At 36.6% G+C, this 24,690-nt stretch overlaps 1 protein-coding gene across 1 annotated transcript; it reads right to left on the reverse strand.

Moving 5' to 3' along the window:
• Nucleotides 1–406: 406 nt before the first annotated feature.
• On the reverse strand, nucleotides 407–23,215 carry LOC116256109 (isoleucine--tRNA ligase, cytoplasmic). The gene is made up of 27 exons (XM_031632321.2): nucleotides 22,564–23,215; nucleotides 21,998–22,063; nucleotides 21,765–21,908; nucleotides 21,389–21,618; nucleotides 21,095–21,260; nucleotides 20,702–20,815; nucleotides 20,472–20,569; nucleotides 19,482–19,560; nucleotides 17,555–17,713; nucleotides 17,277–17,366; nucleotides 15,381–15,514; nucleotides 14,272–14,431; nucleotides 10,800–10,883; nucleotides 10,421–10,633; nucleotides 10,191–10,316; nucleotides 9,419–9,556; nucleotides 8,818–8,921; nucleotides 8,633–8,696; nucleotides 7,069–7,157; nucleotides 6,826–6,967; nucleotides 6,098–6,161; nucleotides 5,662–5,729; nucleotides 3,036–3,158; nucleotides 2,867–2,932; nucleotides 2,625–2,736; nucleotides 2,447–2,538; nucleotides 407–821 (listed from the first exon to the last, which is right to left on the reverse strand). Exons 1-27 carry the CDS (start codon nucleotides 23,122–23,124, stop codon nucleotides 723–725), a joined length of 3,585 nt encoding a protein of 1,194 aa, XP_031488181.1. The 5' UTR covers nucleotides 23,125–23,215; the 3' UTR covers nucleotides 407–722.
• Nucleotides 23,216–24,690: the final 1,475 nt, after the last annotated feature.

Here is a 24,690-nt window from a genome sequence, read left to right on the forward strand (position 1 = left end):
TGCGTCACATTTCAGATCCTACCAAGTCCAAGAGGTGTTTAAATTGATGCCAAAGAAGAGGAGTTATAACCTGTTATTTATGAAAGTCTGCAATCAAACTGATCTTTAATTTTTTTAATGTAAACCTTACCACAAGGTAAATGACTGTAGTAAGACCGGAATACACAAATATCAAGGCTTAACCATTTGATAAAGAGAAATGTGTCTATTCAGATGTTCTTCTAAAGCATTAAAAGGAAAGAAGTAATTTTCAGACTGCAGATTCATGTGAAATAAAAGGCGAGGTATAAAGCAGATAAAGAAGACTTCGCAGAACAAACTAGAGAGCAACAAAAATTACTCTTGACATGCACATCAGGCAACGAATTAGAATCACAGTGAGCATCTACCATCATATATATGTGTATGCACGTGAAAGTGAGAGAGAGTTTTTTATAGACAGAACTCCAACTTTTCTCACATTTTCTAATTATTATCTTCCCAAAAAGCAAAGTAATGAATTGACATATCACTGTTGGACACTATCTTACAAGGAAGAAATCCAGAAAATCAATTCAAGGACGAGGTCGTAAAAAGATTATACATGCACGACTAAGAATAATTGAAGGATGACAAAGCTTGAAACACCAAAATTGCCTATTAATGGCAGCTACTGCTGGCAAAAGAATTAAAGATCCTCTCTGCAGGAACAATAATAACTTATTCCTTCTCAAACAGCACCACTATCTTGCACTAAGGTAGTAATCAGTAACAGTCAGAAACACATGCTTCCCCAGAAGAACTTCAACATCAGGCTGACCATCTATGATGCCCACTTTTATCTGGAAAAGAAAAAGAACTTCAGTTTTCACTGCTGAAAGGTTGCAAGATAGCATGAGAGCAAAGCAAAGCTAGCAGCATTGGACTTTGATTACTCAAAAATTTTCATTTACAGTTTGGAATAAGTTATATTGAAGGTTCGTTGGTGCAACAGGGGATGTAAATATCATTGCATATGATATGTATGACAGCCATCTAGTGGTGGGCTTTATGACAGACCGATGTATTTTACCTGTAGCAGGCATTGTGTTATGCCAACAAATTTTAAACTATTTGCCGCATTTTTCGCTCGAATTTCAGTTAAAAGTGCTTGATTAAATTTTCATGCTCAAAGCGTCAAACCTTCCCACTAAATTTCTAGATCTAAATTTGAAATATCTTATTGTTTTCACTGATTCAATCCTAGGGACCTTAGTCACAAATTTGTTTTTTGTGTTCTAAAGGGCAAGGCTTTCTCAAGTACAAACCAACAAGCTTAAAAACAGGGGGGGAAATATGGCAAATTTTTTAAAAATATAAATCCTAAAAATTAAGAGAAAAATAAAATAAGTGAGAATCTATTAAGACAACATCAAAATAAATAAGCAACAAATAAAAATTGGAAAATAGAAACAGTTTAGCATTGAAAAAAGTGAAAAAATGCCTAAATGAAAAAAACAAGAAAACATGTCTTTTGTTTGGGTGTTTTTTTTTTAACAGCACTTTTTTTTGCTTTTTTCGGCTGACTTCTTTTTAACATTTTAGTTTTTACATGCTTTTTTTTTTTAAAAAAAACACATTTTTTATGAATATGCTAGGGAATGTAGGGTCTTGTGCTAAGCCACACGGGTATGTGTGATTTGCTCATGTACCTGTGTCCGTAGATGAGTACGGCGACATGGGTACATGGTATGGCAGCATTTTTTTTTAAACATAAAAAAATATATTTTCAAACTTAATTTTTTCTTTAATTTTGATTTTTACCTTTTGTATTTCCCTTCCACCAAGATTCTGTATTTTCCTCTCATTTTTCTTTAATTTTGAGAATTTTTATGGATTATTATTATATACTGTCATGCCTTTGTACCCAAATTTTTACCGTACCCATGTGTCTTAGGTCATGTGCAAGCTGTTCAAAGGTCAAATAGAAACAGGGAACTAGAAGCAGGTAAAGAAAATGGTTCCATTCATTAATATACTGATCTCATACTTTAACAAAGAAATTTTATTCTTTGATGTGTATGAATAAGGGAGTTTGATTCGATATCCGAGAACTAGAAGCTGTAGACATTGAACCTTTTGTAGTTCAAAAAATTCATTAAAACAAATTTCAAAACAGCAGCGAACCTAAAAATCCATAGTGCCCTATAGATTACCCATGTTCATTGCCCTGCTTGGATCCTATTAGAAAAATTTATGGAATCTCCTATAGCGATCAAGAACAATGTTGTGTTTAACGTAGCTTATCATATTACATGCTGTTTTTCTTTACTTTGCACATTCAATTTTAAACTTCTAAGACATTCTTTATAAGTAAAGAGAAAATGAAATGATTGAAGAAAGCAAAACAAAAAAAAAGCTGAAGGGTGCATCTGATTGGAAAAAGTAAAGTTGATCAGGCATCTTAGAGTTAGTCCAGAGTCAAGACCTTGTTTCCTCTAGCTTGAAATTCTGATCTCAAATTTGAATAATCCCTCGACAACAAGTAAGTTTTTAGGTTGTCCACCTGCTTCTTATTCCCTAGCCACATACAAAAATGTGCATTAGATAATTTTATCAGGAAATCAAACATCATTGAACTTGGATGATAAGCCCAACAAGATAACCTGAGTATAACATGAGTAAGGAAGAAGTATCAAATGCCAAAGCAGGCCTTGAAAGGCTGACAACTAATGACATGCCAGATATTCCCGTGAATTTCTCTGAACAAAGTAACACCTGCAAACAAAGATCACAGATTAATTATTATAGCAAGAGAGAAATTTCTGAACCAAGTGAAACTTCACGGAGCATGCACATGACACCCTCTTATCCACACATAGAAGACATTTATCCATGCATTACTCACTGCATGAGATGGCATTGAGGAAGAGTTCATCAAAGGGCAACCAAGTACATCCTTGATATAATCCGCCTGTATATTCAAATAACATAACTAAGTTATGCTAGCAAACAAGATAAAAAGTGCAGATAAATTCAAACCTAGGATAGCAAGAAAACAAGAAAATCACATATACCTGTGAGTTTATGATATTATCCAGGACAAACTTATTCTCATCACATGGTTCATAATAGACCTCAACAGTGTCAGTTGGTTCCAGCCCTGCTTTTTTTCTTAACTTCTGGACCCTGTTAATAACCTGTACAAGACAACAACAACCACAAGGCAGACCTAAATCAATGGTTCGAACCAGCAGTCAAGGAGCCACAATGCATTATAGACAAACCAATTTCCTAAGCAACCAAACTTCTTTGAACTATTCCTAACACACTAAAACCAAACAAGTGAACTGCTATGTCACATGGGCGTAGGGTGCAGGTGCAGATGCAGATGCGACAATTTCTCAAAAAAAATTTGTTGCAAATGCAGCGAGGATGTATATATATCATCTGTTAGATAGTTATTTAATTGTTTAATAGCCTTATTTATCTATATTTACATGTAAAGTTTTATATTTGAGTTAGTTTATTCAGGTGGTCCATAAAATGGTCAGTGTTGGCCAGTTTAAGCTAACTGCACCAAACATGCACTATAGGAGAAGCACCAGCACCAGCATTGACACAGATGCGACATAGGTGTGAGAAGACGTTTAGGAGCACCCATGTGACACAGGTGAACAGTTAAACAAGACAGCTTCTAGATCAGATTTAGAGTAAGGCGGTGAAAGATGAGAAGATTATCAGCATTAATCATTGTTAATTGGAATTCTTTGGTGTTTAACCTAAATAGATTGTAAAGTCACAATCAACACAACCTTGGGTCAACAAGTGCATAAACATGTCATGCTGCCATGGATTGAACTAAGGATATCCTCAACAGCATGGCAGATTGGAATTGGAATTGATCAAGCCAGTTTTCGGTGAGTGGGAAAAATATTTTATCCCAATGCCCAAATAAAAGCATAGCCCCACTCCTTCCCTTGCCCCTAGGTTCCACAGCTGCACGGTGCCTAGTGAGGGGTTGGTGTACCTTCAACTTGGTACTACGCCCCACTGCATTAGCACAGAGGCATAGCACACACAGACTCGGATGGACCATAACTGTCTAACCAGCTATGCTATGCCTTTCGGGGCTAATTGTTTCCAAGCCAGTTGAACAGTAGAATCTTGACTTCAAATTAAACAAAAATGTAAAAGACTAAACAGTTTAATATTTCAAAGAGTTTCACTTTCTTTTTAGAGTGTAAACTACAGATACAATAGACAAAGGGGGTAAGAAAGGAACAGTAAAAACATATTAGAACTTCCTTTTGGACTTAGCATCAACAGCTCCAAAGGAACATAATCGAAAACAATGTGTTTGGTTCCTCTTCCTAGGATGCAGAAACAGAATTACTGTTCCTAGTGTCCCAGGAAAAGGGAAAACAAATGCACTCCTAATTCACAATGAATGGATGCTACATGCCATCCCTTGGCACTCCACAGGATGCACAGAAGCAGGGCTGCACAATGAGTCGAGCCAACTCGGGCTCGACTCGAACTCGCTCGAGTAAAGTCGACTCGAGCTCGACTCGTTTTTTATACGAGTCAAGCTCGAGCTTAAATATAAACTCGAGTATGTTAATGAATCGAGTTCGAGTTAGTCGAACTCGGCTCGATTGAACTCGACTCGGCTCGACTTTAATCTCATTTTTTATTTGGCGTTTTTAATCTTCCATCCTTTTTTTCCTCTTAATTTTTTTGTTTTAAGTTTTAAAATTTCCCTCTTTTCAATCACTTTTTTTTCCCTCCCCTTTTTCTCTCTCACCACGTTCATTTTTCGGTTTTCCTTCCTTTTTTTCTCTTTTCCCACACACCGCCTTTCTTCCTCCCCACTTCCTTTTTTTCCCTTTTCCCAACACGCCCTTTTCTTCCTCCCCACTTCCTTTTTTTCTCTTTTCCCAACACGCCCTTTTCTTTCTCCCCACGTCGTCTGCCAGCCCTCGAATGCAGCGAAAAAGGAAAGCATTACCGATAATAAACAGTTTAAATGAGCCGCTCGAGTCAAGCTTGAGCTCGAAGGCAGTCGCTCGAGTCGAGCTGACTAAATATGAGTCGAGCCGAGCTTGAGCTTGACTCGGCTCGTGTGCAGCCCTACACAGAAGGTGCATGTCCCACATTTGCATCAACACGTGATTGGTGGAATGTTCAAATCAAACACTCTCAAACTGTGTGGAAAAAATGCAAAAAAAGCTGGAGATCCAAACGTTTACATATAATTTAGATTTTTTTTTCATACTTCATATTATTTAGTTTATCTTTCTAAACAAATATATCTCCCTTAAATACTTTATTTAAATTGTTTTCTAAGTTTGTCAACGATTAAAAGAAACAGATTAACAATAACAAAAACGTGCTCCACATCCCTAATAAATTATTATGAATATGAAAGGAATTTCAAGACAGATCCTACACTACAGGAGCTTCTGCTTGACTGAAATATGTTGCTTCTTCATAAAAAACAAATTTATCAATAAGAAACATACAGTAGCCCAGTTCAAGAAAAATAAGCTGGTTCATGTTTTTGTGCAAAATACACTTATAGTTGTGTATGCAATGACACAAAAAAATGTGTTACTGTAAGTCCACGTTTTGAAGCATCACAGATGCAAGAAATTTTGTCACTACGCAAAAAAGGGTGAAATCCATCACCATGCATATTACCTCACGTGCAACCCCAGACTCAAAAAGGGATTCATCAGGGCGCAGATCCAAGACAACCAACACATCACCTGAAAGAAATTTGGAGACCAAAAGGCTATTATAATCTGTATGTAGACAAGCAGAAACATGAATAAACTGAGAAATTGGATCAGACAACTTGACATATATGTCCCAGCCAGAATCAATAATTAATAGGACTCCAAGTGTTCCCCTGTGTCTAGAGTCCCGTGACACCAAGTACACAGTGTTCATAACTTTAAATAGATAGAATCAGTTCTTCTCACTATTTCTTACAGCAGAATCACAACAATCCATAATCAAAACCCAGAATACTAGGTAGTTCTCTACCGTGCATGCCCAAAGACAGACGTACAAAACAGAATGATTTGAAATTTAAAAATTATGAGCAAACATGTAATTCAGATTAGGAGCGTACCGTCACCAGCTGCATCTATTTCCTTCTCTGTTGTGTTAGCAGGTCTTTTAAACTCTCGGACCACCTATGAGCAAACAAGCAGTCGCAAAAGTTATGCCCATTGTTAACACAAAAATCCAAACAGTTCATGCAGTGATCGCTTACAAGTTGAACAACCAATTGATGGAAAACATAAAGGTGCTAAGTACCACACTGTGTTCTCTGATAACTAAGCAGAAAGGTAGTGTAACAAAAAAGCTGCATTCCCCTAACTGCAAGAACTCCATCTAACTGGTAATAACTTTAGTTGGAAGTATTCTGAAGAAAACATGCCTTCCATCTATCCTCTTAGCTGAGATGAATGGAGCAGACTCATCTATCCATAAGCAGGAATATTTGTAAAAGCAAACTACACATTCCTCCTAGGCGCAACCGTGCAAGGCCTCCATCTACCTGATACTTGGAAGAAAATTTATGCTGCCTATCTACGTTCTTATTTAACATAAATGGAACAGACTCACCTATTTATAAGTGAAATTGAGGTTTATTTATGCACGTGTTAGCTTTATAGACATACATTTTGAAAGGCCAGACTGCCATCCAAAAATGAACTAGCTTGGAAAGATGGAATCCAAATTAAATTCTAAACAGGCACAAGATAGACACAAAATAGATACAAGATCTCATAACAGCAACCAACGGGTCACAAAATAAACACAGGGTCAATTACGTCCACAGAAAATGCTAACCTTGATGTCTGACAGCTCCAAACGATGACCAGCAAATGTCACTCCACCAGACTTTTCAAAAGCTAAAATATCGGCCTGAGACATGGCCTTGATTTCCTTAGCTACAACTCCCATAGCTTTCCCAAGTCGTTTACCTAGAACACTGAAACAGAAAAACAGCATTGAGGCAAGCACAAAAATTGAAGTGACTCAGCATGACTTGGCCTAAATAAAGAGGAAGAAGCAAGTAAACTTAGCTCATACCTATACTCAGGTTCTGCACGTAAGGATGCGTATGTCAAAGGATCACTGCATGGGACCACTGATCTCACATTTAGTTCCTCCATCACGTACTTTATTTTGAAAGAAACCAAGAGAAGAAAACAGATAAAAGAAATAAAGATCAAGCCCAATAAAAAAAAAATGAGAACATTTGTTAGCTTATAACTGCACAGAATACGGAGCATCACAGTTTGCAACTTTGCCAGCAATCAAGAAAGGAAATGCAAAACAAAAAGGAAAGCAAGAAGAGACATTGATGTTGATATATGATGGACAGGTTATAATCTGCTGTGAGCAAGAAAATTTCAGCAAAGCAACCAAGTTTTGCGAAATGCTAAATATTGCATGTTCACCAAAAAAAAAATCCAACTGCCCAAACCATAGTAAAATTATATGCAACCAATTCACAAATTCATTAATTCACATATTACATGCATGAACATGCAGGCAAACACAAAAATTCCTATACAGCATCATTATCATCAATTAATATCGCAAACAAAAACTGTCAACAAAGACAATGGATCATGATATGTTGATTACATGTTCCTTAAGTAGCCTAATGAATTATCCATGGCCTTAGAGTCAATAAAGCCTCAGTTAACACCCTCTTCCTTGGACATGCAAAAGCAAGTGCAACTATATATACATGCATATGAAGACTTGCATAAATGGAGACAAAAATAGGACACTTATGAGCCTATACACAGATGAATGACACAAAGTAGTGAACATGCCACATGGAAAGAGAATTACAGAGTAGCAATTTATATCATATTAGTATATTCTTCCTCAGCTCAGCAGCTCTCAAAGGACATATAAAGTTCTAAACGACCAGTGCAAATTATTAATGGCGTCAATAACTGATGAAAACAATCAGCTCTAAATCTTCCTCTTCTTTCTTTGCCATTTTACTTTTCTGTTCTGATGTCAGAAAGAATACATATTTAAACTCTAACTTTTAGGTGGGTTGAGCAAAGGAGCTTTCCTACCTGTACGAGTGAAGGATTTCAAATTCCTGACGTACTCCTGAGGTACAACAGTATGTTATGAATCACTTAATGCACTGAAAAGGCATAGACAATTTTACGGATCACCCAAAACACATTATTGTAGAAAATTCTGCCAACCAGAAGAATGTTACTAATGGCTGTTTCACTTTTCCTATTATCATTCAGTTCTTTTGGTCTTTTGACCATGTAGCATTATACAATTCAATTTTCCTTAAGGAATTGTGCTTATTTCCTTCTTCAACCCGACTCACATTCTGCAACAAAGAAAAACTTCACTTCTCCCCTAACTGTATGTGCATCAAAGGCAATACAATGCTGTATTTAACATTCCGACAGAGTGAAAACATCAAAAAACTTACGAACATTCTTGACAGGGAATTGGAATTTCCGACATACTTGCATGAGATCTATACTGAAAATATATTTCTACAACCTACTGAAGTACCTAACATAGATCATCGAAGTGCAAAGAGGGGGAAAAATACAAGAAAAAATGCTAGTTACAACGAAGAGTTCTTTAAATTTCATCACACCTCTCGTAGTTTTCCTGTAATGTCTTCAAGGAAGCCAGTATCAGGATGAACCACAACCATCTCCCTGGGACCATGGAGAGAACAACCAAAGAAGAAAAAATGTTAAGACAATGTTCATATTGAAGGAGAAAAATGTGGTATTTATCTAATACAGATTATACAATCCAAAACTGAAGATTACACACTTGAGAGGGGTTTTAAGTGGCTTGTTGTGCCGTTCTCGGATATTTCGAGCAAGATCAATAACAGTCATCATTCTTGTGACACTTTCTTCAATACGCTCCAGCCTCTGGAAAGCATTACACAGAACTACCATAATAAGTAACAAACAAAAAGGTTTATTTACTATTCATGGACAGTGCTCTCTGCCAGGTTTTTCTTGGGATTTTTATCAGGAAAACCTTAAAGGTTGTAAAAGTTGTATACATATATATACACACACACACACACAGAGAGAGAGAGAGAGAGAGAGAGAGAGAGAAAGAGCAATGACACAATAGGTTTCATAGCACTTTTCTGTGAAAATAGAAATGACAAGTCATAGAACCTAAAAAATTTAAAACAAACTAAAAAGGATATTATATGTTTAAACCCTATAAGAATAGTTTTCTAAAAATCATGGTATATATCTTTTTCACAATCTACTAAAACATTCTGATACTTTCTGATAGTGTCAGCCAACTCTGAATGCCACTAATAGGGGATATCTCAAAGTAGCAGAGAAATTGATGCCATGGTTGCAGCTGATAAAGCATGATTTTAAAGCTGAAAAATTAGAACAAATACCTTTCCTGTAACAGTTGGAAAGCTGCAATAGTGAATGCTCTCTTCTGATTCAATACATACTTTTCTCAGATTTTGGTACAAAACTTCAGTGAAGAAGGGTGTGAATGGAGCCATCGCCTTACATATAGTCAGAAGAACCTAAATACAACTAAAACCATGTTTAATGACTGCAGGGCATGAGAGAACAAGAAAACCAGAAAAATATACCAGAGCAAATGATCCATGACATGTAGATAGAGTAGCTATGTCCTGCTTACATCACAAAATAGCTAAATAAAATTATTGTCAACATCTAACAAGGAACAGAGAGGAAGCTAAGAACCACGAAAGTGTCCAAACACGTTTCTAAAAAGATGTACTTTCCATCATCAGTTTTGGAATTAACCATTGCTATACCCTAACAATTCTGTCCATTATCCAGATCTACAAATCAGTAACAGGTCCTGGACGCCTTTGACCTTTTTTATTGATTGTTACAAAAAAAAGAGCATCAAATTTTACCCTCTCTACATTTTTTTTCTCCCCTTTCATTGAAATGGTAAGGTGACAACAGATCACTCTCCTAGTTTAAGCAAGCTTAAAATTTCTCCAAATGCTGCATCTATAGGAATCACAACAAAGTTGCCTGTGATAACTAAAATTTACTAAAGTACACTAAAATATAGCATGAAATGACGTACAGATTTGGAACTCTACATAAAATTATGCAAATATAAAAAGTAGAACAACAGTCTCATCTCAAGTTATTGCAACAGAGGCTGAAACCACTTACATGGTAGAGGGTAGAAAGTGATACAATTGAATCCTCTACACCTGTTCGCCCTTTTAGTCTCTTACGGTTGAAGCGCACATATATATTTGTCAGATTGTCAATGAATTTCAAAAGGTATGGCACAACCTGCAGACGAAAATGAGGAAAGTTTTGCATCAGTACTCTGAAGATTCATAATAACATATTTAGCAGCTACATTATCAGCATAAATATAAACATAAACACCCAACTGTATACAGACGATAACCATCCATCTCTTCACGAACAAATTGGACAAGGCTTTCAGTAGCAGAGTTGATCCACTGATCCAGCACATTTGATGACCTTCGTACAACAACATGATCGATAGGATCAAATGGTGGAAGACCATCAACCTCAAGCCTTTTTGCATTTTGAACAAGGAACCTGTACGCATTATACCATGGCAGGAAAACATCTTTCACCTGGCAAGATGAAGAGGAATACATGAAACACAGAATACAGATAGTGATCCATGTTAACTTAATAGCCACCAAAGATTGTAATTGTAACTGAACAGGAAAGAGTACTAAAAAAGAGGAATTTCGAGAAGACAACAACGGCAACAAAAACTTAGATGGAGGCACTTACAACACCATAAACTCCATCCTTCTTGAAGCGTAAGGGTTCTGCACGCACAACTGGGGAATTAATGAGGTATAACCGTAAGGCATCCTGTAAAAACAAAAAATCAATTACATACAGAATAAAAAGAAAGAAACCCTAAGGATATAACCAAAGTCCTTTTTTGCAGATATGGCATAAGGAACACGGCATATCAATGAAATATACAAATATCTGCTAAGCTAGATGAAGCCCATTACAATGAAAAGATCAACCAAACATCTAAAATGATGTCCGAACAAATGTCCTCAAGTATCACATAAATGGTTTAGTCCGTAAGAGGTGGCAACAACAGAATTTGAAATACACACCAGCACGGATGCTTATCTTTAAACGTTCCATGCATATTCTTGGATACAATGTCCCAACACTGGAATACAACACTACAGTTCAATACTATTAAAAATATAGTCACAGACACTGTGCTTTCTCCAAAAAACACAATATTAACAATTAAAAAATGAAAAATGAAGAAACATGAGTTGAATTTTTTCCATTTTTTTCCTTTTTAATGTTTTGCTTTTTTTGATGTTAATATCAGCATGAATTCCATTTTAAACTTTAATTAGATTAGTTTATCATTAAAACAATATTTTATCATTTTATCTAGTTAGTGTTTGTCTTCCTATTAGTTTCTCAATGATTTTATTGTTACCTAATTTTTACAATTTTTTCCATTTTCAAAAGAATTTGCCAAGATTTCCCTGAAAAAAAAAAACTTGACCGAAAATACATAAGAACAACCTCACTGTCAAAAACCCGAGAGAAATATTTGTGGTTATAATTAAAAATTATGCAAACAATAGATGGAGAATAAATGGAACAAGACAACCATGTGTTCTGAATTTTATGTGTTTGAGAACGACAACTCCTGAGTTCCCTCTCTATCTCTCTCTCTCTCTCTCTCACACACACACACATGGTCAATAAGTTAGTCAATTGATCAGTGAGTAGGCTGATTAGTTGACTAGTCTGACCAATTAGTCACTGGTTTAAGCTACAGGTCAGGCAGTAACCGACTCACCAGCTAATTCGACTAGTCGGCTGATTGTGATTTCGACAAACTAAGAAAGTAGGCAGTGGTTTGGAATGATTTTTGGATAGATTGAAGGTGGACATTCCAAAATGTTTTTACGACCCTGAATTCAATTGATAGTGTAGGTAAAGAAAGTTTAGAAGATCAACCTTTATAAACTTGTGTCTCTACCTACAGAAGGTGGCTGCTTGTTGTGAGAAATAGCTAGTTTCTAGAACTTTAAGAGGTTATTTTGATGGTTATGTCAATTTCATCAGCAGGGAATATGAAAGAAAGCAGTCTTAAAGTTCCTGGAAAATTGCTCAGCCAATGATGTTGATTATAACCATAGTCATAAGTCATAACTATGTTTGGTTATTCAAAATTATTGGATTTTTTAACCATCTTGGCATAGTTACAAAAACACGTATAAAACACAAGAAATAAGTCAGCCGTTTAAAATTTCAAAAATGCCCAAAAAAGAAAAACTTTTTTTCATGTTTTTTGTGTTTCTTTCTCGTGTTTTTTTCATTTTAGGCTTTTTTTCATGTTTTTTTAATGCTAACTGCTTGTTTTCATTTTCCAATTTTTATTTATTGCTTATCTACTTAATTTTTGATGTTTATGTTATCAGATTCTCACTTATGTCATTTTTCTTTAATTTTTTTTAAGTTCACCATATTATTCATGTCCTTTTCCCTTTTTTTCAAGCTCGCCGTATTATACCCAAGGAAAACCTCATCGCTTAAAACATGAAATCGTTCTTTACTTCTTTGTGAATATGTTTTTTGGCAAAATGACATTAAGGTAAATGTTGAGTGATTTTCCAAGAAAATTCAGCAGCGATGATATCCTGAAAATTTCTACTGTGTTTCATTCTCTGTATTATTTATGTGTTTTTCTTCTTTCAGTGACATGTTTTATTTTTCATTATTCTTAAATTTGTCCTTTTATATGTTTTTGAAAAATTAAATTTCTAGATATTTTTCATTACTTAAATCTGTCCAAACTTCTCGCATATTATGTTCCATCAAAATATTTTTAAAATAGCAATAACTTAATGAGCAAACTACCTTTCCACCTCATTGGTAGTTATCATAACCTTGTGCGATGCACCAAAGAGCCCTAGTCGCAAATATCGAGGTCCTATTATCCCTCTTTCAACTCAAATATGTCGCTTATAGGTAGATATCTTGGAAACCTTGGAGGAGCTCTCTCAAAGCTTGACCTCCATGAGCACCACAATTGCATGCAACTTGCCCAAATTCTATAACAGTTTGTTGCTGTCAGCCTGTCAATGACATCAACAAGGAGGACCTGAAGGCCATTGATGCCTGCACCACTTGTGGCATAGGTGCTACCATGACTGGAAGCTCTGATAGCTACCGTGTGACACTACCTATCATTCAGAGGCAACAATTTTGGACCAAAATGACGTGTCAGAGAGAGAGAATAGAGGGGGCTTTGGTGTCCATGTAAGAAGGGTCTTTGGTGCTTATTGACATTCCCGCAAGAAAGAAGGTGGGTAAAATGCTTAGCCCAAGAAGGGCTCCGTGGCCACTGATGTGGCTTTTTGGTCAAGGTATTACACATGTTGGCGAGAGACAATGGTATAGATGATGTTAGAGGATCGAGCATGGGGGTCTAGCAAAGAAGAGAAGAGAGACGGTGGGCTTTACTGATGAAACATCGACACTTCTTCTCCAACTGAAACTTTGTTTAGTGAATTCCCTCTCTATGGCAATGGTGTCGCAGTGATAGAGAGTAGAGGAAGTAATGGTGGAGAACTGAAGAGGTGTCAGACCAACTAGTCCCAATTAGTCTAACGGCAACAACTATTTAACACAAATTGGCAAAGGATGAAACACTGAAATAATTTTGTCATGAAACAATTTGACCACTATCAGTAAATACCAACATCTGAAGTAACGACAGTGTAATAGCAATTTGAAATTTATCACATTACTTGTGTCCAAGAAGAACCACGACTTGCAGACACTGATAGGAAGTATAGAAAAATAGAAAACAGTGTGGTTTAGGATGGGCGGAATTTTTACAGTGATATCATGTTTGCTTTGCAAACTCCTGACCTGATTTCTTTCTTCCCACCCACAGAGGGAAATTTACTTTGGGAGATACACCTGGAACGGTAATACTAAAACATGGAAATCAATAATAGCAAAATGCCAACATAGGTATAACGAACAAACCAGCTGCATAACATTCTAGAAGAAATGAGGGGGGGAAGCAGATGAGATGACCAGTGCTAATGGAAGTGATGTCTTTTATAAGCATTTTTTATATTAACTTTCTCCAGAATGATTTGTAATAGTTCCAAAGACATGAATACATGTCAAAAATAGGATACAATGTGGGCCTTCAGACTACCAGTGAATAATAACCACCAAACATCTTAATACTCACAGCTCCATAATCACCAATGACTTCCATAGGTGAAGGATAGTTCTTCAACCTCTTGCTCATCTTTTTTCCATCTTCAGCTAGAACAAGACCATTGCAAATGAGATTTCTAAATGCTGGCTTCCCAAATAAAGCAGTTGAGAGCACCATGAGAGTGTAAAACCTGTTGGGCAACAAGTATACAATGCCTCAGAAAGTTACATATATGAGAAAAAGGGGAAATAATACAGTTCATTTCAATTTAGCTTTGATGAGACTGTTACCATGAACCAAAAGTCGCTTATTCCACACGCATATCATAAAAAGCATATTTAATTTCAAACATATCAACCAGACATTAACAAAATCCATGGTAAAGCAAATTTTGAATTTATCATAAAGTCTAAATCCTAGCCATGCCCCATCTGGCCTGCCATCACAAGCTGATGGATCCCTAATCTCTTGAACTATATAAAACTCAAGAAGAACGAACAAATGTGAACCATTGCCATGTCCTATCTAGAGCCTAAGTATATAAAAACACATGCAGACGCAGATAGAGAGAGCATCTGAGGGTGGAACCATATGTCAACTAGATCACCTTCATGGATAAGATGGTTTTGCAGAGAGCCATGCTACCATGGTGCAATCCTACTGTTTGCTACAAATGTGCATTCTTCAATAAGATGGTTTAAGAATATCCAATTTGACACTACACAAAGAAGAATAAAGCATGAGGAATTTATTGTAGAATTCAACAAAGCCTGTATTCTTGTTTCATCATTCAAGTGCTAAAGCTCTATTTGCAATAACAAATTTTGGGTCCTCAATGTGAAGGCGAAGACTGCCAAATGGACAAGATATTCCAGCATTGGTCTTTAAATTGTTTAAAATTAAGAAGGTTGAACTTTTATATCACTAAAATGCATTCTTTTTTGGCAATCAAAAGGAGCAAAATAATGGGAATACCCTGAAAATAAGCTATCTCAAACCAAAAAGGATGTAGTGTTGTAAAGGCACTCAAAACTTCTATCACATGCAAGAAAAGCATAACATGGTCATGAGCCATGCTTTGACTAATAGCTCAACATGAAAAGAAAAAAAATCTTATTTAAGACAATAAGAGGGCTGACCATCCACGAGTTTGATCAAGTCCCTCAGCCACAAAATGTCCAGGGAAGTTGTTCTCGAAAAGCTCTACATTTTCAAAGGGATAGTGAATGTAAGCATAAGGCATTGAGCCACTCTCGAACCAGCAATCAAAAACCTGTACAAGTGAAAACAGCAAAATTTTGAAAATGCTGAATACATGTGCAGACTTCTAATAACCAAATATGCAGTTACCACCCTAACAGTAAATAGCATCAAAGTGTATGAAAAACTCCCAACAAGAACAAGATACCAAAAACAGAAAGAAAAAGGAGCAGCAGATTAAGCCAAGACACCTTGAATAGGATGACAAGGAATTCATAATTTCATACCAAGATTCAGAACACCCTTGATACAGGAAGAGTTACATAACTATAGCCAGGAATAGGGGACCTTGGTTAAGTTCCTGCTGACTTGCATTTGGAAAAGCCATTTTCCAGATCCAGGATACAGATGTATCTCATCAATTGCAGTTGCTACATGTCATTTTCCACTAATATCTTGTTTTATTGCCTTCAAGTTCAAACATAGAATACTTTTGAAAATCACCTAAGTGGATTTTGCTTTAACTTAGTATGCCATTCTCTAGAATATGAAAGCATAGGAAAACAAAAATATATTCTCAACTCAATATATGAAGCTGATCTGCAAAAAAGGTACATAAAAAATGCTGGTATCTGGTGATTTGAGGTGCTTATATGTATGCTTTATATTAAAGAGGTAAAAGGCTCCCCTTTGTTAACTATATACATGGCCAGGGTTATCTTAACCAATTGTATAAAATTCGTCAAGAAAATGCACTCAACCATTTGCCACATTTCTGCAGAGCAGGTTAACTAATGAAAATAACATGTATTGAGTTGCTTCATATTTAAATCACACCAGTTTGAAGTGGAGATCTTGGAATTAGTACAAGGCTAGAAATGCTTAGCAAAAGGTTTCTTCACATACAGTGGTGGAGGACCTGTTATGGTACAAAAAGCTGAGAAGTGAGAAGCCAACTGATGGAAGAAGCAAGCAATAATCTCTGGGTCTCCAAACTCCAAAGTGGTAAGCTAACGGAACATAATGGACTGGCGGTGAAAACTTTCCAGGCATCAGAATTCAAGGACAGGACGTCAAATAAAGTTTGGTAAAATTTAATGCACTATCCACCAGCTTGAGATGAAATGTTTGACAGGTACTTCTAAACCACAAAATTTGTGCGCTCTCTCTCTCTCTCTCTCTCTCTCTCTCTCTCTCTCTCTCTATATATATATATATATATATATATATATATATATATATATATATATATATATATATATATATATATATATATATATATATATATATATATATATATATATATATATATATATATATATATTGGCAGCTCTGGCTAATAGAGATAGACTGATGGAGATACATAGAGAGAGAGAGAGAGAGAGGGAGAGGGAGGGAGGGAGGGCTTAGAGCATACCATCCAATATTTGCCATCTAGATATGTTCTTTGATAATTTAAGCATTTTTACAAAAATCATACTGCAAAGATGCATGTGGATTATTCCACTATAGGAACAACAAAATTCATGAAAAACTGATGTCCAGATCAAATTATATGACCAAGAAAGCTAAGACTGTTAATATTAAAATCCTTATAAGGTCCTATCTATTTTATAAAATTTTTATAAACATACAGTTTTGTACAATCGGAATCCATCTATACAAATGGATTTTGTAAAAATCAGATAAAAATGGGCAAACAGACAGAACAGCAGTTAGCAGACAGATAGGGTAGACAGCATATCTAAGGACCCCACACACACACACACACAAAAGAACTTAAGGAAAAACTGAAGCCAACTTCCAAAAATATATGCTTCTTTATTTGGACATACATCGTCAACTCTTCGAAGAACCCCAAACTGAGCACCGCGAGATGAAGGAATAGTGATATGGTCGATTTTGTGTCTGTGGAGATCAGTCACCTAGAGAAAATGGACATTTCTTGATTAAGTCTAGTGCCAATAAAACTGTAGAATAAGAAAGCTGAAATAAAAAATATAACTTGCCAGCCATATGTTCAGATTAAAATCAGCAATTGGAAAACAAAATCAGGAAATAAAAGCAAAAAATGTGAATTTGAAGATGAAAAGAAAACATTGGAGTAACTAACCTTGGCCCCAGAAAGCTTTTCAAGTTGCTCAATTGAATCGATAACCAACTTCTCCTCACCATCCTCACTAATCCAAACAGGTAAAGGAGTTCCCCAGAATCTACTCCGACTAACTGCCCAATCCCTTGCACTTTCCAGCCAGTTGTGAAAACGCTTTTCCTGGATAGAAACAGAAAGGATCACAATAAAGTGTAAGCTGCAACTTATGGTGTAAAAATTATCAACTTATACAATAAAGTGTAAGCTCCAATGATCATCGACACAATCCCCACTTGTAACAAGCAAAAACAAGTGTTGTAGTGAATGATGGATCCAAATTCTTCCTACAGTTTGACCTCTTTCACTATCCAACAGCATTAGCCAACAGTCACTTTAACATTAGTTTTTGAAAAAATAATTTCCCTTATTATTTTCAGAAAGCACAAGGGTGGGTCAGCATCCAGGTCACATGGTATGGGTAGGTACGAAGATACGGGTACGAACATGGCAACTTTAGAAAATATGGGTATTGGGGATATGGCAGCATATATATATATATATATATATATATATATATATATATATATATATATATATATATATGAAAAACAACACACAAAAAAAAACAAAATGAAAGGAACATTTAAATAAAAAAGTGATACAAATAAAAACATTACATGTTTAATGAACAATAGGTCTAAAAACAGAATAAAATTGAGTTAGAAAAAATTAAATCAAGCAAAATTAATAGTTTGATCACTTCCGATCTAAAAGTACCCAAGTGTGTCCAGTACCCACTTTGGGTACCGGCAGCATCATGGGTACGTGGACCTTACCGAAGTACCCATGTCAGCGGGAGAAAATAGGGGATGAAGCTGTTAAGGTCAAACTGATTAAAAATCTATCAGATAAAATTACACATGTAGAACGTAATGCATGGGATCTAAAAAGTAAAAATAAGAAATTTTCTAGAAAAAGTAAAATTTTAAATACGTAAGTCCATCCATTGCCAAGAAATGCATGGTTGAATTTCATTGTGGCAGTGAATTTGTCATGAACTGAACGAAGTTCACGCTATCAAAAATAATGGAAGCACTGAAGGTCTAAGGAGAAAGATGGGCCAATGGTGGTGGAAGGCCATTCTAGGTGAGCAGGTTGAGTATTACATCCTACCACCTAAAGGAGAGCCGAAGCTCCCACCAACTCTTCGTCCTCGTAAGGTACATGGTATACTTTCGGTGCCTCAGAATGCCACCCCCACTGTGCTTCAACTTACACATAGTGGTCTCCCTTTTGCAACACAGAGAGTTGACATCCCAGGGATTTGAAAAGGAAACTGGCCTCCTACCAGCCCCTGCATGACCGTTGCGCCAACCCACTTGGGAAGGCCATTCGACAAAAGAGGGATGTTCGTAGAGTCCCTATCTTACTTGGCACTGCAAGGCTTTGGTTAGTCCTGCTCCACCATTTCATAGATATGGACAAAGAGTTGAGTAAATCATGACCATAAGGAAGCGGGGAGAGAGGCATCACACAATATGCTGCCTTATCTCACCCCAAGACGTGAGACAGAAATAGTGGAAATTTTGAGGTAAATGAGGCCGAGTGTCATAAGGTGCTCAATCTCATGCTTGAATGGAGAATATGGTCAACCTGATGTCTCAAAAATGGTGTACTATGAGTGCTTTCTTCAGCATGCATGCACGGCCTACTTGCAGAAAAAATCCCTTGTTTACCACTTTACTCAATCTTGGCTTTATAAGTTCCACATACTACAATAGTTCTTGAGGCCCAGCTCAGCATGATCCACCATGTTCCTTTGCTTACTGCTAGCCAGGCCATGGTCCAAGGATTAACATGTAGAATAAGTTAATAACAATGCTACTTACAGTGACCCATTTGACCAAGAAAATACAAAAGGATAGTAACTTATAGATCTTAAAGAAACCTTAACATAATCAGGAACCCAATATGTCTGTTTGTTGCTCTCTAGTAATTGTTCTTTAATTTGCTCAACTGCAACAAACCTGCAGAAACACAGAAAATTCAGCTCAATGCTACAAGCAAATGTTGGCGCTCAAAAGATTAAAGACAAACTAACAAAGAAGGCATCACTGTGTTAATAACCGAATTATTTCTGAACAGAACCAAAGGTCTCATGAAGACAATATAGCAATATAAAATGTCGACTCAAGACACCATTAAAGTACTTCCCTTGAATGTGTCCCAGAAATTCCAGCAGTAGCAAATAAGACCTCATGATATGCAGCACAAGGAAAATGGAATTACAAAGTGGGATCTAGTGAAATTGCATAACAGGGAATGAAAACAAAGAAATAAGCACACCATTGCATTATATGGCTGCAAATAATGATATTTGCACATGAATCTAACCATGGTGAGCAACCTGACTAGTTGATTACAAGTCACCTGAGATGGCCTTGTTCAGATGCCCAATAGGTGTCACATTCACGGTTTCTGGTCCAGATCCAAGTTTAGTCTGTGTAAAACCAATTTCCTAGGTGAGAGTCCTATGTCAGCAAGGCCAAAAAACGAAGTTCATGTATGCTTGTCATGACTTTTCTGTGTTGTGCTTTACAACCTTAATGCAAAATACTCATAGAAAGATACTTTTTATAAAGGACCAAATTTGTTAATCATAAGTAGAAACGATCACATAGTTATATACTGTATCTTTATCTTTACGCTCTCCTTCTTAGCACCATATGGTGATTGAGAAAACATACTGCAATACGCTCTTAATCTGGGATGCACAATGTATGAGCACCAATCACAGCAAATATTTCCCAATTTAATCCATCCATAGAATGTCAACTAATGGTCTACCATTAATTACTGGAAATTTCATAATAATTAAAATAACTTGAAAAGCAGAAAATAAAAAATAAAAAAGAAGAAAATTTGTACATCTTCATACCAACTTGGGACAGCTTTATATAGAAGAGGGGTATCTGATCTCCAACAGAACGGATAAGAATGGGTAACAGTACCCACACTAACAAGCCTGCCCTTTGCCTGCCACAGATATACAAGTATTTTACCAACAAAAGAACTATTCCATAGGTCCAGAGTCCAGACAAAGGGTGTCGAAAGAAAGTTTCTTACATAAACAATACTATTTTAATAAAAAATTATAAGATGACTTACCTTAACAGCAGATATTATATCTCTGTCAGCGTCCTTAACATAACGTCCTTTCATATCATATATTTTTTCGGTGAAGCAACCATCATCATCAACAGCTATAATGAGATCCTCGCCCTACAAGAGCCAAATTACATAGTTTGAAGATCAAACATACTGCATGTATATTAATCAATGTTAATATGATCAGTGCACGTGTGTAACAAGATTTTTCCAGGACAGTACATTAAAAGACTGTCATCTGTCACATAACACCTTCCAATTTCAACTTTCACCAGAAGTTGACAACTTCCCCACAACTTAAGAAAAACACCAAGACTCTAACTATTTCATTCAGTTACTGAAGTGCATGGAAACCCAAGAAAACAACAAAAAGAAAGCATCTAGCTGAAAGACCTTCTGGATTATCTTTGAGTTAATGCAAACACGATAGTCATCTTCACCAAATGCTGGAGCACAATGAACAACACCAGTACCGCTATCATCAGTAACATAGTTGTCACAAACAACTTTGAAGGCCATATCATTAAGCTCTGAGAAATAGTCAAATAGTGGGACGTACCTGAGCATATTACAATGTGCAACACCAAATCAGTATGGAAGGGCACAAATATAACACATTTTATGTATGAAATCAAAGAAGCTAGAAGCATAATATCAACATTATAGAAAGCAATAGATGATACTTACTTCATCCCTACCAGTGAAGCACCACTCATCTTCCCAAGCAGATCAAAGCAACTAGGAACTTCTGCATCTGCTACTTTTTCATTTGAACTAACTTTCTTGTCCTTTGCTTTTGAGGAATTCATTTTTTCAGCAGAAGCTTTTGCTTCAGTAGTCTTTATCTTTTTGTTTGGTAATTGAGAGAGTCGAGATTCAGCAACAATATATGTTGCCCCAGACAACTTATCTCTAACCTGTATACAACACATGGAAAGTTTAGGTGTAGCTCAGGTCAGCATATATTATCGTAGTGATACTGCCGCACATTATATGATTAAAAAAACTATTCTGGCAAAACAAAATTATTCTAAATGCAAGAATGTGCAATTATCTCTCTGACCTTTACATATATGAAGTCTGCATTGACACAAAGAGCGAGATTGCTAGGAAGGGTCCAGGGTGTGGTAGTCCAAGCCACCAGTGATGCTCCATGCTCATCACTAACAAGTGGAAATGCTATCATGATCGCTGGATCAGGCACGTCCTACAAAAGAACACATCATTTATACATAGAAATCATCAGCACAGAAAGAAAAACAATTACAGTAACAAATTTTAATTTTATCGATTTACCTTGTAGTTCAATCCAGCCTCAAAATTTGACAATGGAGTCTTGCAACCAGTGCTATAAGGCATAACCTGGCAAAATTTTCCAAACAGACTAAGCTATTTCATTAAAAAAAAAGAAGATTTATACCCTTGCAACAAAAGTAAGTGAGCCTCCAATTTCCATATTTACTTCAATACAAGACCAATACCACAACAGTTAAAAATCAAAAGCAGCATAGAATTTTTCCATTGTAAAAAGTTCGCGACAGCACCAAACAATACTCCCACGTCTTTACTCTAAATGAAGGGAAGTAGGGAATGGGACTTCTATTATGAAATGCGAAAATGAATAAAATCAACGTATTTTATGGTCAAAAATCAGAAATAACCAGCAAACTAGCACATTAATGAGATTGGCACTTCAAGATTGAACGTCACTCTGCATAGATAAGGTACAATATAATTCAACAATCAAAGAGGAGCTAAGCACGTCAATAAGATAATAAATTATCATGTAATAATTATTCAAAGGAAACAAGAACTCTCTCCTTTTTCAAAGAGAAGCATAACAAGATACCCAAGAGGAATACCTTAAACCCCCTGTAGACAAGACCCTTTTTGTATAATTGACCAAAGACCCACCATATGCCCTCCATATACTTCAGGTCCATCGTCTTGTAGTCATTCCGGAAGTCGATCCACCGCCCTGTCCGCGTCACGATCTTTTCCCACTCTGAGACGTACCTCGTGACGATGCTCCTGCACTCCTCATTATACTTGTCAATGCCCATTTTGAGGACGTCTTCACGCGTCCTGATCCCCAACTTGGTGTCTATCTCGAATTCGACGGGGAGACCGTGGCAGTCCCAGCCGAAGCGCCGAGTGACGTGATGACCGGTCATCGACTGGTACCTGGTAACGATATCTTTGATGGTCCCAGCGAGGATGTGGCCATAGTGGGGGAGACCGGTGGCGAACGGAGGGCCATCGTAGAAGATGTATTCAGGCATACCTTCCGTCCGTTTCAGCTGGTTCTCGAAGGCCTTCATCTCCTCCCACAATGCTATAATCTTCTCCTCTTGCTTGGGGAAGGAGAAATCCTTACCCTCGCATACCTCCTCCATTGCCTCTAGTCCGTCCTCTCTCTCCATTCTCTCTCTTTCTCTGTGGGAAAGGGGGGGAGGGGAGGGGAGGCGAAACGAGTTAGAAATGGAAGTTGTGGGAAGTGACAAAGAGGCTGAAGGGGAATTTCGCGACTGGTAAGTGGTAACCTACGCATGCCCTTGCTCCTATAGAATGTTGACTCGGTTTTTATGACTCGGGTACAACCGATTCGATTTGTCTTCTTGAGAACCGGGAATCGAATGGTTTGCTCGTTCAACTAGGCCTGCCATCATTGCCTAATGGTAACGGGGATCCGTATCGGATTCGGATCCAACATAATTGTTACTCCATCCGATGGACCAAACATCGCTTAATTCCACTGGGAGTTGGATTCAAATCCTATTTAAAAAAAAAAAAAAATCTACATATGAACTTTTGCACGTAACCACAGTTGTAAGTGAAAAAGACTATTGTTTACCATGTATTTTCCTAAAAACCACACTATTTAAAGTTGATTTAAATTGAATACCAAATTGCATTAAAAATATTGATGTCTTGGGAGTTATGAAAACAAAACTAAAAGTGTAATCAGTAGCGGAGCGAGCAGCGTTATTAAGTTTGTTTTGTGAACTGAATATAAAGCCGTTTTTTATTAAAAAAATAGATATAAAAGATGTATATAGAGTAATTAAGAACAAAAAATCTTATAATAATTCAAAAACAGTCAGGAATTGACACATGACACTCTTGAATAGGCATTAAAAACAAACCAGTTTGCCGCTAATCCTATTCGAATCGGCCAGTTCGGTCAATTTTAATAACGCTGTTCTTGAGGACACATATTCAATAATATCAAATAACCCGCCTCGCAGCTAGAAGGAAATCTTAATGTTTTTGCTAGATTAACTCAATTTAGATTTTAAGAAGGTTTTGAGATATTGATAATCTGGCTCTGTCTCTTTCACGGTTTTACATGTACAGAAATAGAGCGGGATTCAAACACACAGCTTGCATTGCTATGTTGGTCACCTTATAAAATCGTTCCACATGCTTCTTGGAATGGTTGGCATCTCTTTCCTAAGTTTGCATCGAAACACATTGTGATAAGAGCAATTCCCTGGCTTCTTTTTCACCATAAGATGGTTCTGTAACATAAAATTCCCATGATAACTCTTTCAGTTTATAAGACACAATGCAGCTAACGAAAGCTCCGTATATACCCGGTCAAGTGGGTAGACACTAAAATCAAGTTGAACGAGGCCAAGAGATTGATGGTCAAGGTACATCTCTTTAGCGGACCTGTCTAACCACAGATATGTAAGAGGGAAAAGTTACTGAGAGGAAAAAAAAGCGAAGTTCATACAATCAAAGGGACCAACGATGGAAAGTTTTCAGTAGGTCCACTAAGAAAATTTACAATCTCGAAACCATGATTCAAGAACGACAATAGAGCAATCTACATTGCAGAAAACATATTCCATCGATGCAAATATATTCACATTGTCCATCAAATGCTGCATGACCCATTTATACAAGCGCAGTATTCTGACGTAAAACTTTATCCAGACCAAGGTAATGAAAACAGAAAACTGCACCAGAGATGGTGCAGACCA

This window comes from Nymphaea colorata, chromosome 1 (assembly GCF_008831285.2).
Source record: "Nymphaea colorata isolate Beijing-Zhang1983 chromosome 1, ASM883128v2, whole genome shotgun sequence".
NCBI lineage: Eukaryota > Viridiplantae > Streptophyta > Magnoliopsida > Nymphaeales > Nymphaeaceae > Nymphaea > Nymphaea colorata.

Coding starts and splice junctions, on each gene's coding strand:
- LOC116256109 (XM_031632321.2), bottom strand. CDS start 23,124: ATGGAGAGAGAGGACGGACTAGAGGCAATGGAGGAGGTATGCGAGGGT. Junction 9,557..10,190: donor CACTTTCTACCCTCTACCAT/GTAAGTGGTTTC, acceptor AGTTGTATTTAG/GTTCTTCTGACTATATGTAA. Junction 2,933..3,035: donor ATAATATCATAAACTCACAG/GTATATGTGATT, acceptor TTGAATATACAG/GCGGATTATATCAAGGATGT.